The following is a 16,945-nucleotide window of genomic DNA, read 5'->3' as shown; positions in this document are numbered from 1 at the left end:
TCGGAGAACGCTTACCCGAAGATCAGAGGCTGAATTCCCGTGACTGCTGAAGTGTTCCCGAACAGGAAGGGAACACTCCTACCTGGTGATTGTCGAGCAGTGTTCATTCATTCGTTGTCGTAGCGTCTGCATGGTCTCCCCAATGTATCATGCCTCGGGACGTCCTTTCCTGCAGCGTATCAGGTAGACAATGTTGGCCGAGTCATAAGAGTATGTAACCTGTACCTGGTGGAAGGTGTTCTCATATGAGATGATGGCATCCATGCCGATGATCCAGCATGTCTTGCAGAGGTTGCTGTGGCAGGGTTGTGTGGTGTCGTAGTCACTGTTCTCCTGAAGGCTGGGTAGTTTGCTGCGTACAATAGTCCGTTTGAGGTAGTGCAGGTGCTTGAAGGCAAGTAGTGGAGGTGTGGGGATGGCCTTGGTGAGATGTTCGTCTTCATCGATGAGATGTTGAAGGCTCCGGAGAAGATGTCATAGCTTCTCCGCTCTGGGTAAGTACTGGACAACAAAGGGTACTCTATCCGCCGTGTCCCGTGTTTTTCTTCAGGGGAGTTCTGTGCAGTTTTTCAGTGCGGCGCGTCGGAACTGTCGATCGATGAGATGAGCGCCATATCCTATTCTCACGAGATGGATGCCATTGACATGGATGCCATCATCTCACCAGGTACACGGTACATACTCTTGTGACTCGGCCAACATTGTCTACTTGATACGCTGCAGGAAAGGATGTCCCGAGGCATGGTACATTGGGGAGACCATGCAGACGCTACGACAACGAATGAATGAACACTGCTCGACAATCACCAGGCAGGAGTGTTCCCTTCCTGTCAGGGAACACTTCAGCAGTCACGGGCATTCAGCCTCTGATATTCAGGTAAGCGTTCTCCAAGGCGGCCTTCATGACACACGACAACGCAGAATCGCTGAGCGGAAACTGATAGCCAAGTTCCGCACACATGAGGGTGGCCTCAACCAGGATCTTAGGTTCATGTCACTCTATCTGTAACCCCCACGACTTGGCTGGGCTTGCAAAATCTCGCTAACTGTCCTGTCTGGAGACAATTCACACCTCTTTAACCCGTGCTTAATCCTTTCTCCACTCACATTATCTGCCCCTGAACAAACTTGATTACCTGTTAAGACTCGCATTCCAAGCATTATCTTGTAATTGAGTTTGTGTCTACTCTACATATGCTCTGTTTGTGAACCGAATTCTTCACTCACCTGATGAAGGGGCAACGCTCCGAAAGTTTGTGCTACCAAATAAACTTGTTGGACTTTAACCCTGGTGTTGTGAGACTATTTACTGTGCCTACCCCAGTCCAACGCCGGTAATTCCACATCATCTATACGATGCACTCCAGCAACTTGCTAAAATTCATTTGGCAGCTGGTGATCTAGAAACATAAAGACAGCAAATGCATGGGATCACCTGCCAGTTCTCCTCTAAGCCACACACCACCCTGACTTGGAACCATGTTGCTGTTCCTTCATTGCCGCTGGGTCAAAATCCTGAAACTCCCTTCCTAACAGCACTGTGGGTTACCTGCGCCACTACAGTAGTTCAATAAGGCAGCTCACCACCACTTTCTCAAGGGCACTTAGGGATGGGCGGCAATGCACACATCCTCTGAAGGAATTTTTAAAAAAAATTGGATCATATGATAGCAGCCCCACCAGGCTGAACGACATTGGAGAGGGTTTGGAGAAGGTTGGTGTGATCACCTGTGTCAAAGGCTGGAGACATTGAGAAAGATAAACAGGAAAAGTTTACTTTACTCAGCCAGATAAGATATCACTTGTGATTTTGATAAGAGCTATTTACTGGGCAAGGGACATAAATTTTCTAGGGATTCAAACATGGGGACCAAGACCAAATAGCTAAACTGGTTGTCCAGTTTATCCTTTCAAGTCTACTCCCCTTGGACTTCAGAGATTGGACATGCAGATCTTATTAGGGAACTACAGAGATTTGTTTTATTGGGGCCTGTGACATCAAAAGTTGAGCATGTGGTTGAGTGAATCTGTAACTGCTGAAGTATTATGGCAAATGGAGGGCCAAAGGCGAGATAGCTTGGATTTTGAAATTTGCAGATGTAAGTGAATTGGGTGATAGTTTTTCCAGGGATCGACATAGAAGGATACAGCTGGGAGGTGGAAGGGTGGAAAACAATACAAAGAAATGATCGTAAATGCCTGTATCTTTAATTGATAAGTTGCGAGTAGCAAGTCCATGTTGAAATTCATGTGCCGTCCATATATACTTGTTCTGCTATTCATATCTTGTATTTTGTTGACTATCCCTCCCAATTTGGTGAATGAAAAGCAAAACGCTGCAGATGCTGGAAATGAGAAATAAAAATACAAAATGCTGGAAATGGTCAGCAAGTCAGGCAGTTAAGAGAGAAACAGTGTTAACTTTTCAGCGACCTTTCATCAGAACTGGGAAAAGTTAGAGAGGTAATAGGATTTGAGCAAGAGATGACTGGACAAGGACAAATGAATGTCTGTGATAAGGTGAAGACAGGAGGTGAGTCACTCTTTTTTGAAGAATAAATACTCAGCTTCTGAACTGTTTCCAAGACTGGTTCAGTTCAATTCCTAGCCAATTGCATTCCACAATCCTGCCTGATTTTCCTTCCATTCAAAATTAGTCCAACAATTCTGTAAAATGTTTGACATCCTCTCTGCCCAGTTTTTCTCTGTGTCTTTTAAGCAGTGATTATTGTTCAGACCTTGAAGAAAAGATCTACCCTATATCTTGCTATTCAGTTGTGCTCAAGGTTGTTGATGCAATGTTGACACATCTACATGAAACAAATTCCCTGTCCTTTTGTCATAATCCCTTAATATTTTCCATGTGTTAAGGGACATGGCGAAAAGGACTCTTTTTTTAAAAATCCAATCACGTCCAATTCAGAGTCTCAACAAGTGAGACATTCCCGATCCAAGCTGACAAGACAGGCCTCTCACCTCCTGTCTTGGGCTTGATCTACATGATCCAAGCTGATTGGAGCAGGCAAAGCTCCTCCTCCAAGGCTTGATCTCATTTGCATCTTAGCCAAAAGGCCGGGATGCCGCTTTTATAAATTGCTTCAAATGAAGCTAAAATGTAACCTAATGATTTCAACCAAGTACAGCATGTCAATACTACACTTGATCTTAGCCAATCTCAAAAGCCTTTTTTTTGCACAAAATATTTAATTATCCAGTAATCCAAATTGAGCAGTGTATTAAAGTGATATATTTTCAAAGCAAAAGAAAAATTAAAGTAACAGGTATTTCAAACTAAACAACTTCAAATTAAAAACAATAACCTATACTACATAAATAAATGCATCCCTAACTGAAAATCACAAATGTAATGTTTAATGTCCAGTGCCATGCAATGAAACTTGTTACTAAGAGAATACAAAAGGATATCAAATAAAATAGGATACAAAGATTATTGCTTTAAACATTTCCTTTACAAAAGAGGAAATGATCGCTTCTCGGCCGTTTGGCTAAGATCAAGTGTAGTATCGACATGCTGTACTTGGTTGAAGTCATTAGGTTACATTTTAGCTTCATTTGAAGCAATTCTTAAAAGCGGCATCTCAGCCTTTTGGCTAAGATGCAAATGAGATCAAGCCTTGGAGGAGGTGCAATGCCTACTCCAATCAGCTTGGATCATGTAGATCAAGCCCAAGACAGGAGGTGAGAGCCCTGTCTTGTCAGCTTGGATCGGGAATGTCTCACTTGATTTGATTGAATTGGATTTTAAAGAAAGAGGAAATGACACCGTCCTCATTTGTTACCATATTTTAAACACCAGATAGAATTTACAGTGAAATGCATGCTGCCTTGTCTCAATATTTTACAGTAAGAAGTCTCACAACGCCAGGTTAAATTCCAGCAGGTTTATTTGGTAGCACAAGCCACTAGCTTTCGAAGCACTGCTCCTTCTTCAGGTAAGTGGGAGTTCTGTTCACAAACTGGGCATATAAAAACACAAACTCAATTTACAAAATAATGGTTGGAATGCGAGTCTTTACAGGCAATCAAATCTTAAAGGTACAGACAATGTGAGTGGAGAGAGGGTTAGCACAGGTTAAAGAGATGTGTATTGTCTCCAGCCAGGACAGTTAGTGAGATTTTGCAAGCCCAGGCAAGTTGACTTGTGCTTGCCTGGGCTTGCAAAATCTCACTAACTGTCCTGGCTGGAGACAATACACATCTCTTTAACCTGTGCTTAACGCTCTCTCCACTCACATTGTCTGTACCTTTAAGACTTGATTACCTGTAAAGACTCGCATTCCAACCATTATTTTGTAAATTGAGTTTGTGTCTTTATATGCCCTGTTTGTGAACAGAACTCCCACTTACCTGATGAAGGAGCAGCGCTCCGAAAGCTAGTGGCCTGTGCTACCAAATAAACCTGTTGGACTTTAACCTGGTGTTGTGAGACTTCTTACTGTGTTTACCCCAGTCCAACGCCGGCATCTCCACATCAATATTTTACATCAGAGATCAATGTTTATCGATCAAAGCTAAGAGCAAAAGAAATGTGGATAGGAAGACAGACTAATTAGAGATAGAGATGTGGATTTCAAACTACAAATAAACAATTTGTGGGAATAAATCTGTGAACATAAAGTGGCAAGGAAATGTGCCTTAAAAGATGAGACAAAAATAAAATGTCTCCAGGAAGTCTTTAGGTAAAGAAAAAATAACACTGGATAACACCCCATGGTACTCACGATCGTGTCAAGAACTTTATTCACTTTAGTTCTTAAATGCTGTCATTAAAAATAATACTGCTAGTCGTATACCCCAATTTTTGGAAATTTGGTAACATTGTGTCCATGTATTTTTCTATAAATATAACTTTCATCCATGTTTGTATGATTACAGTTATTACTGAAGGTAAACGCCAAAGGAAACCTAGTAAAAAACTGCTGGAGTCAACAGAAGATTATGACCAGTTGTTTATCTCTAAAAAGAAACTGAAAACATGCCTTCAGCCTTTACAACAGGTATGCTGTCACCCTGATTTATGTGCAATTTTTGGATTCTCTGAAGAAGAAACATACGGACTTGAATCGTTAACTCTGTTTCTCTCGCCACAGATCTTACCGGACCTGCTGAGTTTTTCCAGCATTTCCGGTTTTTATTTTTAATCTTGGGGTTTTTGGTATCATAGATTTTAGGAATTGATCATTCTGGCACAGAGCTTTGTGCTACATGACGAAGGTTAGAAGATGAGTTGAGGAAAGTAGCAAGCTGGCCTCAAAACAGAATAAGGGTTAATGTTAGTTACTCAAATTACTGTTTCACAAAGATCAATGTTGGATCCACTGCTGTGAACAATTTACACAAGTGATTTGAACTCAGTAAGCAATAAGTACAATTTGAAAATTTACAGACAATACCAAATTGAGAGATATAGAGAATATAGATTATGACTGCAACAAAATACAGGAAGACATGAATAAACTGCAGAATGCACTTAGTGGATTCAGTGAGCATTAGGTCAGCCATGATCTTATTAAATTCTGGAGCTGGCTGAAAGGGCAGAATGGCCTATTCCTGTTTCTATTTCTTATGGACTTATGTAATGGCAAGTGCCCTTCAATTTAGATAGTTGTGCAATTTGGTAGGAAGAATAGAAGGCTACATATTGCTGGGAAATATGTTTAAATGGGGCAGAGAAGCAAAGTCACTAGAAGTAGTAGTTGACAAAACCTAAAAAATGCAAAAAAAAGGCATTGGGGTTCATTTTTAGAGGAATAGAATTGAACTTGTTATTTTGAACCTGTGTAGAACCTTGATTAGACTGAACTGTTCTGGCCTCCGTATTATAAAAAGGACATAAAAGACACTGGAAATGGTACAAATATTAGGAAGGATTGAACATTGACAGGGGAAGACTGACGGGTGACCCGATTGAGGTCTTCATGATTATGGAAAGGTTTACTAGGGTAGAATAAAGATAAAGGCTGGAATCTTGCCATCTTAGTTTTTGCACAAACAATGGGTGATTTCAAAGTCGGAAGCCTGGACACATGAGTAATGGGCTTTCTGGTTGAACTTTTTGAAAGGTGACCAATTAGCTAATATTCTGAGGATCCGGGTTCGAATCTCACCACAGCAGATGGTGGAATTTGAATTCAATAAAAAATATCTAGAATTAAGGATCTATTGGTGACCATAAAACGATTGTTGGTAAAACCCATCTAGTTCACTAATGTCCTTTAGAGAAGAAAATCTGCTGTCCTTACCTGGTCTAGCTTATATGTAACTCCAGAACCACAGCAATGTGGTTGACTCTCAACTGCCCTCCGGCAATAGGGATCGGCAATAAGTGCTGGCCAGCCAGCGACGCCCATGTCCTGTCAGTGAATAAGAAAAAGGTACGGTAGCAGAATGTGTTAATAGCTGAACAAGGGTCAGTTCTCTATAAAAGCAAAGCAAGTTATAGATAGCCCTGTGCGGGAGAAGGTTGGGGAAAAAATCAAAATGGAGGAGAGAGTTCATGCTGTAAAGTTGTTGAACTCAATGTTAAGCCCAAAGGCTGTAAAGTACCTAATTAGAGGATGAGGTGCTGTTCCTCCAGTTTGCGTTAGGCTCCACTGGAACAATGCAACATGCCAGTAGTCTCTAAATTGTCAGCCTGCTTCTCTGACTTCAGTGCTGAATGACCAGAAATCTCCTCCAACTAAATATCGGGAAGACTAAAGCTATTGGACACGATCTTACCGGCTCACCATGCCAAGCCAGTAAGATAGAGTGAGAGGCGGAAAATCGGGTTCACGCCCTGTTTCCCGCCTTTCCTGATTGCACCTCCACTATTTTTCTGGTTCTGGGTGTGAAGCTGATTTCAATATTAATGACATCATTTAAATGTCATTAGTGAGTCCTGGACTTTATCATCTGGGCTCACTTGAACTTATATGCTCGCTGATCGAGCTCTTTATTGGCAAGAATCGCAGTTGGTCTCCACTGGCAGAGATCAGACGTGGGACCGGAGGCCATTGCAGCCCCTGGGTAGTTGGGGGGGAGAGGGGAGCGGGCAGAGCTGGGCAGTGTCCAGGGGTGATGGGGAGAGCTCCAAAGTGACGGGGGGAACTCCAAAGTGACAGGGAGGGAAGGAAGGAACTCTGCAGGGGTGGCAATCGGGGGTGGGGGGGTGGGCGGTGTCCTGATGTCCATGGGAGGGGAGGGAGGTCCTAATGTCCCTGGGGCAGGGGGGAAGCAGGAGATATCCCAGTACACTGGGAGATTGGAGCATCTGTGCAATGGAATCCCAAGAACTCAGCAGCCGGTTTCACTGGTGAGATTAGGCTCTGACACCCTCCCTCTACTGGCGAGAATCACATTCTGGCTCTTTTTTTGTACGAAAAGCCATAAAATTGCGCCTCCCAGCTCACCCAAACGCCCAGCACAATTCTCTCCTGTTTTCCCACTCGCTTGGCACTTGTTTTTCATAAAATCCCACTCATTGGGTGGAATTTTACCAGCACGTCCGCCCGAGGTTCATACGATCCCGCCTGAGGCCAACGGAGAATGCCGTTCTCCAAGCCTCGCCGGTAAAATTCCGGCCATTGTCTTTCATTCCCACCACAAACTCTATTACTTAGCCACTGATTCGATCCCTCTGCCTGGTATCTGTCTGAGGCTGGACCAGACTGCTCACAACGATGGTGTCATATTTGATCTTAATATGAGCTTCTAGCCACAGATCTGCGTCACCACTAAGATCACCTATTTCAAGCTCCATAACATCACTAAACAGAGCCTTTGCCTTACTTATTTGCTGCTGATACCCTCATTCAAGGCTTTCTTGCATCTAGATCTGACTATTCCGACACTCCTCTGGCCAGACTCTCACCTTCCATCCTTCATAAACTTGAACTCATTCAAAACTATCTGTGGAGTAAAAGCCAGGTTGAACAGTGTTTGTAGGAGAGAATTATCACATTTTACAGGAATGTGGAGAAATAGCGAAGACTGGAGATGAGATAGTTGGAGTTAAGTGAGCATTAATTTTGGGCTTCTTAATGAGGAGCTATAAGTATGACAAGGAGGTAATTGCTAGTTGAATACAAAATGCGGTCTTAGTTGCAGGACTGCTCAGCAAAATGCTGATATACTTAGAGCACAAACAGTAATGTCATGTTTGCTGATCAGAATATAATCTATACTTTGTTTGCATACTGTAAGCAATTTTATAACTCTTTAATCTTTCCAAAACAATAACCATTTCCTTGCATTATATTTCGCAGGACGCAACAAACTATTTAGAAAAAGCAATGCATCAAACAGAGTTAGAAGAGTCTACAAGCTGCGGTACTGAATTAAAGAGACGGCGGCGGCGCAAGAAGAATTTGAATTGCCCACAGATGCCTGCTGCACAAGAAATGGACCCATCTATGACTACAATAGACTCTGTCATATCAAGATCATATCAAGCCATGCCGTTAGCAGTCCAAGGTCTTTCCTTACCTGTTGCACAGCTAGCTCTTTCTGCATCTGCAGCAAAACCAACTATGTCCACACCTACAATGAAACAGTGTTTGTTTACTCCTCCGCTGGAGAAGACGCAGGCTATATTTGCAATGGAGAGATCCCAGTTCCCACCTGCAGTGGAGCAATCCCAGTTGCCGCCTGAAGTGCATAAAGTACCTTCAGTGGATAAATCCCTGTCTACTCTTATAATAGAGAAAGCCCAGTCCATGGCTGCAGTGCAGAAATCCCAGTCCGTGCTTGTAATGGAGAAATCCCCATCCATGGTTGCGGTGCAGCAATCCCAGCCCATGAGTACAGTGGAGAAATCCCCGTCCATGGCTGCAATGGAGAAATCCCCGTCCATACCCACAGTGGAGAAAACTGAGTTCATGCCCACAGTGGAGAAAGCTCAATCTATGCCTGCAGTGGAGAAAGCCCAGTCCATGCCCATGGTGGAGAAAAATCAGTCTATGACTGCAGTGGAAATAGCTCAGTCCGTGCTTGCAATGGGGAATCCACAGTCTGTGCTTGCAATGGAGAAATCTCGGATCGTACCCGCAGTGGTGAAACTACAGTCTGTGTTTGCAATGGAGAAATGCCAGTTTGCACATCCAACAGAAACTTCCCATTCATTGCCTACGGTACAGAAGTCCCAGACCATCCATGCAACAGAAAATTCTCAGTCCACAATTGCAATGGAGAAATTCAAAAACATGCCAGCAGGGGAACAAACCCAGTCCCTACCAGCAGGGAAACAATCCCAATCCATACCAGCAGAAAAACAATGCCAATACATTCATGTGGCAGAGCAATGCCAGTCCATGCCTGCAGCAGAGCAGTCCCACTCCGTGACTGCAGATGATCAGTCTCAGTTCTTATCTGCAAAGGAACGGTTCCAGTTCTCACCTGCAACAGAGACCCTGCCTACACCAGCAATAAAATGTAACCAGCTCCTGCCAACAATTGAAGTCCCTCCGCCCGTAGCTATAAAAAGTTCACAGCAAGGAGGATCACAGCAATTTAAAACAGGCAACATTGTTAAGAGGAGATGGCACCATAGAAACTATCTGAATACTCGACAGATTTATTCTACTCCACAACTGTCTCTCGGGGATAAAGCAGGCACAATGCTTACACAACTATCCACTTCACCTGGTAGGAATGTTTTTCATTGTATTCTGTTCAAGTTCTAGAGTGAAATTAATTCAAACCTTACCAGAATCATAAGTCTTAGAAGACATAAACAGAGTCTCTTGATTTATTTATTGGGCGGCACGGTAGCACAGTGGTTAGCACTGCTGCTTCACAGCTCCAGGGACCTGGGTTCGATTCCCAGCTTGGGTCGCTGTCTGTGTGGAGTTTGCACGTTCTCCCTGTGTCTGCGTGGGTTTCCTCCGGGTGCTCCGGTTTCCTCCCACAGTCCAAAGATGTGCAGGTTAGGTTGATTGGCCATGCTAAAATTGCCCCTTAGTGTCCTGAGATGCGTAGGTTAGAGGGATTAGTGGGTAAATATGTAGGGATATGGGGGTAGGGCCTGGGTGGGATTGTGATCGGTGCAGACTAGATGGGCCGAATGGCCTCTTTCTGCACTGTAGGGTTTCTATGATTCTATGATATGATGATATCTATAAATTTGCTCACTCTCCTGTTTGAAATAAACACTTGTTTTCCCCATGGCTCCCATTGGGCCCGATTTTACCATTGCCTCCGGGCGCGAAAACGTGGTAAAGTTGGGTGTGAGGCCATGAACGCGATCCGCGCCCACGCAGATTGCCACTCTACCGAAACCCGGGAATGGCGGCGATTCGATTTGCGACCAAAACGGGCGCAACGGCAATTCAAATGCATTTACATGCATTTAAATTGAATTAATGAACTGCCCGCCCAACTTTATCAGCATTTCCCCCTTTACCATCGTGTTTCCAATCTGGAACCACGCCGTAATGGACCTACTAAATAAAAGTCTGAATCAGGTGCTCCAGCTTCTGAAGAGCAAGTTCAGTGCTTCCAACAGCTCTCTGACTCAGATCAGTGGTTTGTGGGGTCTCTGGCGGGGGTGGGGGGCAGATGGATCTCTGGTGGAGGGGCGGGGGGAGGCAGGGGGGTCCGCTGCCACTCTGCGGGTGATCGGTGGGGGAGGAGGGGGGCAGGGGTGGCGATCGGTCTGGGTAGTGGGAGGGTGGATAAGGGGGATAGTGATGTGTGTGGGTAGTGGCGGGGTGGATAAGGGGGACAATGATGTGTGTGGCTAGTGGCGGGTGGATAAGGGGGGCAGTGATGTGTGTGGGTAGTGGCGGGGTGGATAAGGGGGGCAGTGATGTGTGTGGGTAGTGGGGGGGGGGGTGAATAAGGGGGACACTGATGTGTGTGTGTACCATCGCTCCTGCTTGTTGCTCCCGGGCCGCTTTATCCGCTTTCTGTGGCCTGGGAGCGATCTGACACGGGCGCGCTTTTACAAATTTGTTTCTAACTGCGCATGCGCAGTTCAGGGCTCCGATCGTTTCGGCTGTGCTAAGCCCCGCCCACGGTGCGAATGGGGCTGGAGATATTTTTTTCAGGCTGAGTGCGTATGGGGGCGCCTGAAAGCAGATCTCTAAGTCGGATCTGCATTACACCCAGATTCAGCACTTAGAATGAAAGTGGTAAAATCGGGCCCATTATGTCCTTAGTGGCATTGTTACTGTGCATTTCTCAAATTTAGAGTCACCAGTTAAAATGAGATGTATTCCTCTGCCATCAGCATTGTATCTGCATAATTAGAACAAAATAATAAAACGAACAGTTGCCATCCCAGGTTGTATGCCCAGGTACACTTTGTGCCCCTTGAATTCTTATTTTGTTTTCACAAAGTACCAACAACAAATATTTCCTTTAACATAGGGACATTTTCTAAATGCATTACGGATTAGTTTGTGTCCATTTTCCAAATTTAATAGCCCACAGGAAAAGTAAAGAAGATATTGCCCCTTGGAGGCAAGCATAGCAATGGTTACTTTGGCACAGGAACATTTTCTACTTGTTTTGTGGATTTGGAAACAAAAATAGTATGAAATTAATGAAAGTAGCAAAGAAATTGAGGTAGAGCTATGGGAAACTTAGGAGAAGTGAAAGATAACTTGAATCAAAAATACTTATAAAAAAATTTTAACGGTAAGAGATATTAAGCATTTCAAGGGAGGGGTTCTGTGAAATAGGTTTGATGTAGCTGGTGGCTCTGCCAAGATTGTGTATTGGAGTAAATTTTAATCACGTGCAGTTGACAGTGCTTATTAACCCTATTTGGGTGTGACTTGGAAAATTGGTCATCCAATTTTCCATATCTCACATTTTTGCATTGAATAATATGGATGGAAATGTGGTTGTGCGATTAGCATGCATGGTCTCATTTTAATGTTTAGCTGCAAAATATTGCCCCCAGAAATAAAACCCGGTGCTTTATTAGTATTTGGGAATAACTTTGTTGACCGATGATAGTACATTTAGTTGTTTGTTCACCTGTATTCCTAGATCCCTTTGCTCTCCTATCTCATCAGCTTTCTAAGTTGTAGATGATGGTTATACTTTACTAGGGGAATTTAAAAGTAGTGAAATTGTGCTAAACTTGTAAAGCGTCTGCCCAGGCCACTCTTAGAGTGCTGTGCACAATTCCACAGTTCTGGTCAGCATACTTTGAAAAGGACACACAAGCACTGGAAAAAATACACAGACAGTTTAAAAGAGCCATACCAGAACTGACAGTTTAGAGCTATTGGGAAAGATTCCACCAGTGTGGGGCTTTTTGTTTGAAATGAGAAGATTTAAAGAAACCTATTAGAACTGGATGAACAGCATGGATGTGAAGAGAATGTTTCCACTGATTTCTTTTTATTCTTTCACAGGATGTGGGGTTTGCTGTCTAGGTTAGCATTCATTGCCCTTCCCACTTACCCTTGACAAAATGGCGGTGAGCTGACTTTTTGAACAGCTGCACTTGTGGTGGAGTCTAGAAGTCGGGTTCTAAATACAAGATGATTACTAATAAACCCTATAGAGAAATATGCAGAAATTTCTGTACTCAAGAGAGTAGTTCAAATGTGGAACTCACAACCACAAGGTGTGAATGAGGCAGATATTGGGGAGTAAATACATCTGGGGCAGCAGTGTCGTGGCAGTAATGTCACTGGACTGGTAATCTAGAAACGCAAGCTTATGCTCTTGAGACATGAGTTCAAATCCTGTCAAAGCAGCTTGTGGAATTTAAATTCAATTAATTAAACCTGGAATTGAAAGCTGGTCTAGTGACGGTGACCATGAAACTATCATTGATTGTTGTAAAAAACAATTTGGTTCACTAATGCAATTTAGGGAAGGAAATCTGCTGACATTACGTGGTCTGGCCTACATATGACTCCAGTTCCAGACCAATGTGATTGCCTCTGAAAGGGCATGGTAAGCAGCTCAGTTCAAGGCCAATCAGGATGGGCCAGCAATGTCCACATCCCATCAAATAATAAATTTAAAAATATAGCTTAAATGCTTTCAAATGGAAACTGGATGAATACATGAGAGAACAGGAAGATATGTTGTTGAAATGAAGCAAATAAATTGGAAGAGGACTTGGGAGTATAAACATTACGTCACTTTGGGTACAGAGCTTGAGTGTTGCTGTAAAAAGAGACATGCTGTTGAAACTTTTTGCCTTGTACTCATCAGGATAGATTTGCAAGAATACCAATTCTTAAAAGGGAACAATAATTTATACTGCATGAGAGATGGTGCTCGTTAGTTGGCAAGTGGACTTTGATTGGTAGAGGTATTGCCATGGAGAATGCACCAAGGAGCAGTTTACTGCCAAATTCAAACCAGGCAGGTTGACTCTGATTGGTTAGGGCACTGCCATGGTGAATTAACCAGGAAATGGCTGTTCCCCCCAAGCTTTTATGTTTAGTTGAAAAGGGTGCAATGCAGGAACTTGTTCTCTCTGTTTGCAAAGGATAGGGCCCTGTGTGTGAATATATGTAACATCTAGAATCCATAAGCAGACTATACTGCGAGCCCAACTGATAATCTATTGTCAGTGTAATTCTTACCAAAATCAGGATTATTGTCCAATCGGAGAATCACATCCAATGTTAGACACCATGTTCTCAGTTTTGCAAGCATGGGCTGATTGATTACGGTTAGAATGTTGCTTATTGTGAACACCTGAAGGAGCGTGCTGTTTTATACGATCCACCAGTCAGAATCAACCTGCCTGGTTTGAATTTAAACAAAAGTTTGGCAGTTAACTGTTCCCCGGTAGATTTGCCAGTCAGAGCCACTTGCCAACCAAACAGCACCCTCTTCTCATGCAGTATAAATTGTTGTTCCCTTTGAGATTTGATATTCTTGTGAAACTGTCCTGACGAGTGCAAGGCGAAAAACCTCAACAGCATGTCTCTTTTCAGCAATATCACAGACTAGGTTATTGAAATGGCTTGTTTCTGTGTTAAATAACTATACCATCAGCACTGAGCAACTCCCAGTACTGATGGTATAGCCCAGGGCAGGACCAATTTAGAAGTGAGTGGGCAAAAATCTGGCAGATGGAGTATAATATGTGAATGTATGAAGTTGTTCATTTTGGCAGGAAGAATAAAAAAGCAGAGTATTTCTGAAATGGGGACCAACTGTAGAATGCTGAGGTGCAGAGGGATTTAGGTGTTCCATGCATGAGTCACAAAAAATTAGTATGCATGTAATCAAGAAGGCTAATGGAATTCTATCCTTTATTACAAGAGGAATTTAAAAGGCATAAAATATGTTATGCTTCAGTTATACAGGATATTGGTGAGACCACATCTTGTATACTGTGCAGTTTTGGCCTCCTTTATTTAAGGAAGGATGTAAATGCATTGGAGGTGGTTCAGAGGAGGTAAACTAATTTGATACCTGGAATGAGCGGACTGTCTTATCAGGATAGGTTGGAAAGGCTGGGCTTGTTTCCATTAGAGTTTAGAAAGATGAAGGGTGACTTAATTGAAGTATGTAAGATCCTGAACAGTATTGACAAGATGGACCTTGAAAGGATGTTTGTGAGTGAGTGAGTCCTGATCTAGGGGGTATTGATTCAGTGACGTGGCTTTCCACCACTTTCTGAGGCATAGAGTTCCAAAGTCGCACAATCCTTTGAGAGAAAAGAATTCTCATCTCTGTCCTTTAAGGGTGACCCCTAATTAATGAACAATCTAGTTATTCAGTACAGAAACAAGCCGTTTGTTATTTAGGGAACCAAATCGATCACTGAATATTTTTAAGATGAAGTTAGATAGATTCTTGTTAGGCAAGGTAATCAAAGGTTACTGGGGGTAGATGGGTAATGTGGAACTCAACATATTCAGAGCAGCCATGATCTTATTGAATGGCGGAACAGGCTCGGGGGGGCAATTGGTGTACTTCTGCTCTTATTTTGTTTGAATGTAAAATGCGGATTTTAGCATTTGAAGATTACAATTTTGTTGACTTCCAGAAATATTTCTATTTTGAAGGCTTAGAATATGTAGCTGTTTAGCTTGCATCTCTATTATATCTTTATAACCTGCTCCAAGAATCATGAAAATCCCAATTGGTGCAATTTTCTGTTTGTTCTCCTGATTTAACAAAGATGCCTGAAACCTTCCACATTCTTTGAAGAATTAATTTCTGTGGGATGCAAAATGTGATTACAGTTGAAAAACCTGTTACAGATAGATTAATGTTCTGGTTGTCCAACTCATCATAACCATTATACGTGGTATATGTTTGCAAGAAAGATGAACGTAAAGGTACTTGACCTATATTTATAGAGAGGGTTTCGATATACAATTTTTGCTCGTGTCAAAGCTAAGATGTTACAAAGTCAGAAAGGTTGCATTCCCAGCACAGAGCTTCCCTCAATGGGAGCGTAAATCACAGGACTGCCCTGGATGTCAAGTGACCCTCCTCTATGGTCAGTTGTGTCATGTCAAAAGCACTACCTCTGAACATAACCTGTTGCTTTCATTGTAAATCAAAAATTCCTAATACAATTACGTAAACTTTCCACATTCATTTTTATTTTTGGATGATGAATTATCAAAAATCGTATCAATTTTCCAAGCTGTAAAATATGTAAACTTTAATACTTTGTCTATGAACAGTTAAATCAATTTGTGTTTTGTACTGTCAGTTTTCAAGTTTCACACAGTTTCAAGGTGATAGAAAAAAATTATGTAATAGTGTTCTGTTTACTCTGTTACAGAAAATTCTGAAGGAAAGCGACAGAGAAAACCAACTAAGAAGCTGTTAGAATCAACAGAAGATTTTGATCAGCTTTTTATTCCGAAAAAGAAATTCAAACAAAACCTCCGTCGCTCATTAAAGGCATGTGTCTGATTTTTAAAAAATGTTTCACAAATTGAACATTTGGGAGAAGTTATACATGTTTGGCAGTGGCAAAGGATTCTACAAATCTCCAAGATTCTTGCTATGAATTTTGTGATCTTCGATTATGAATCACATAAATTGTATTGTTCTACATTTTTGCCATTAGATGGAGGGTTATCGTTTCCAAAATTCATATCACACAGTAGCGAAAGCAAGAGTACTACAACATGACAATACTTGTAAATTGTTGTGCTGTAATGTTTATGTCAGCCTTGAGCAGTGATGAGAGGAAACTGATAAGAGTAGGTTTTTAGATAGGGCACAGGTTATTCCTCAACTTTTAGATGCAAACCTCACCCAAAGTATAAAGTATGTTCTTTTTAAATTTTACTCCATTCTTAAAGTAACACAGCCAAACCACAGAGTGCACCTTAATCCATCTCCTTGCTTGCTCCAAAAACCAATTTAAATTGAATCCAACTCATATTCCCCACAAGAAAGGCATTGCATCTGATCTTGGGCTTGATTGGATTCTTGATCTTAACCAAAAGGCTGAGATGGTTTCACCCTTGCCAGTTTTTTTGCCGTTACTGTTCAATTTGTGATCAGCTCATTACCATAACTAATAGATCTGAATTTGTGTAGACTGTGGATACTTAAAGTGTTAGAACAGGAATAACATTTTTGTGTTTTGAATCCTGGAGTTGGACTAAAACCTGCAACCTATCAATTGAACCAAGATTAACACGTGGGGTGGAAATTTGAACCGAAGTTAGCTGTCAGCGAGAACGATGGCGTGGGTGCAAAATCCCTAAGAGTCGGGAAACACGATTCTTACCAGCAAGATCGAGTTTCCTGATTTTCCATGCCTCTTGCCGATGACATAATGAATTAACATATAATTAGCAAGCCGCCTGCCCCTCACTGAATACAACAGCTGTATAAACATGAGAGCCTGACGATCTTACCTCCGAAGTGGATATCGGAAGTGTGTGCTCAGTTTGCCATTACACTTCAGGGTGTAAATTGGAGAGGGGGCTCCAGAGAGACATGAGGGACCCAGATAAGTGAAACTTGGGCCAAGAGGTCACTG

At 42.4% G+C, this 16,945-nt stretch overlaps 1 protein-coding gene and 1 non-coding gene across 4 annotated transcripts in view; both read left to right on the top strand.

The window, feature by feature from the left end:
* The window catches only part of LOC144505206 (uncharacterized), a 168,914-nt gene that overhangs the window by 70,387 nt on the left and 81,582 nt on the right, over positions 1–16,945 (top strand). For all 3 annotated transcript variants that reach the window (XR_013499794.1, XR_013499795.1, XM_078231185.1), the window contains 3 exons: positions 4,897–5,018; positions 8,268–9,645; positions 15,728–15,849. Coding sequence is in view for 1 of the 3 variants with exons in the window: in XM_078231185.1 (XP_078087311.1) it covers positions 4,897–5,018; positions 8,268–9,645; positions 15,728–15,849 (1,622 nt within the window). In the remaining 2 variants the exon portion in view is untranslated. The remainder of the gene's footprint in view (positions 1–4,896; positions 5,019–8,267; positions 9,646–15,727; positions 15,850–16,945) is intronic.
* On the top strand, positions 3,487–3,678 carry LOC144505703 (U2 spliceosomal RNA). Its single transcript, XR_013499847.1, has one exon. It is a non-coding gene; the product is annotated as a U2 spliceosomal RNA (small nuclear RNA).

The sequence above is a fragment of the Mustelus asterias genome, chromosome 16 (genome assembly GCF_964213995.1).
Source record: "Mustelus asterias chromosome 16, sMusAst1.hap1.1, whole genome shotgun sequence".
In the NCBI taxonomy this organism is placed as follows: domain Eukaryota; kingdom Metazoa; phylum Chordata; class Chondrichthyes; order Carcharhiniformes; family Triakidae; genus Mustelus; species Mustelus asterias.
Note: the sequence above shows the minus strand (reverse complement) of the source record. Positions and strands in the feature narration are given on the sequence as shown.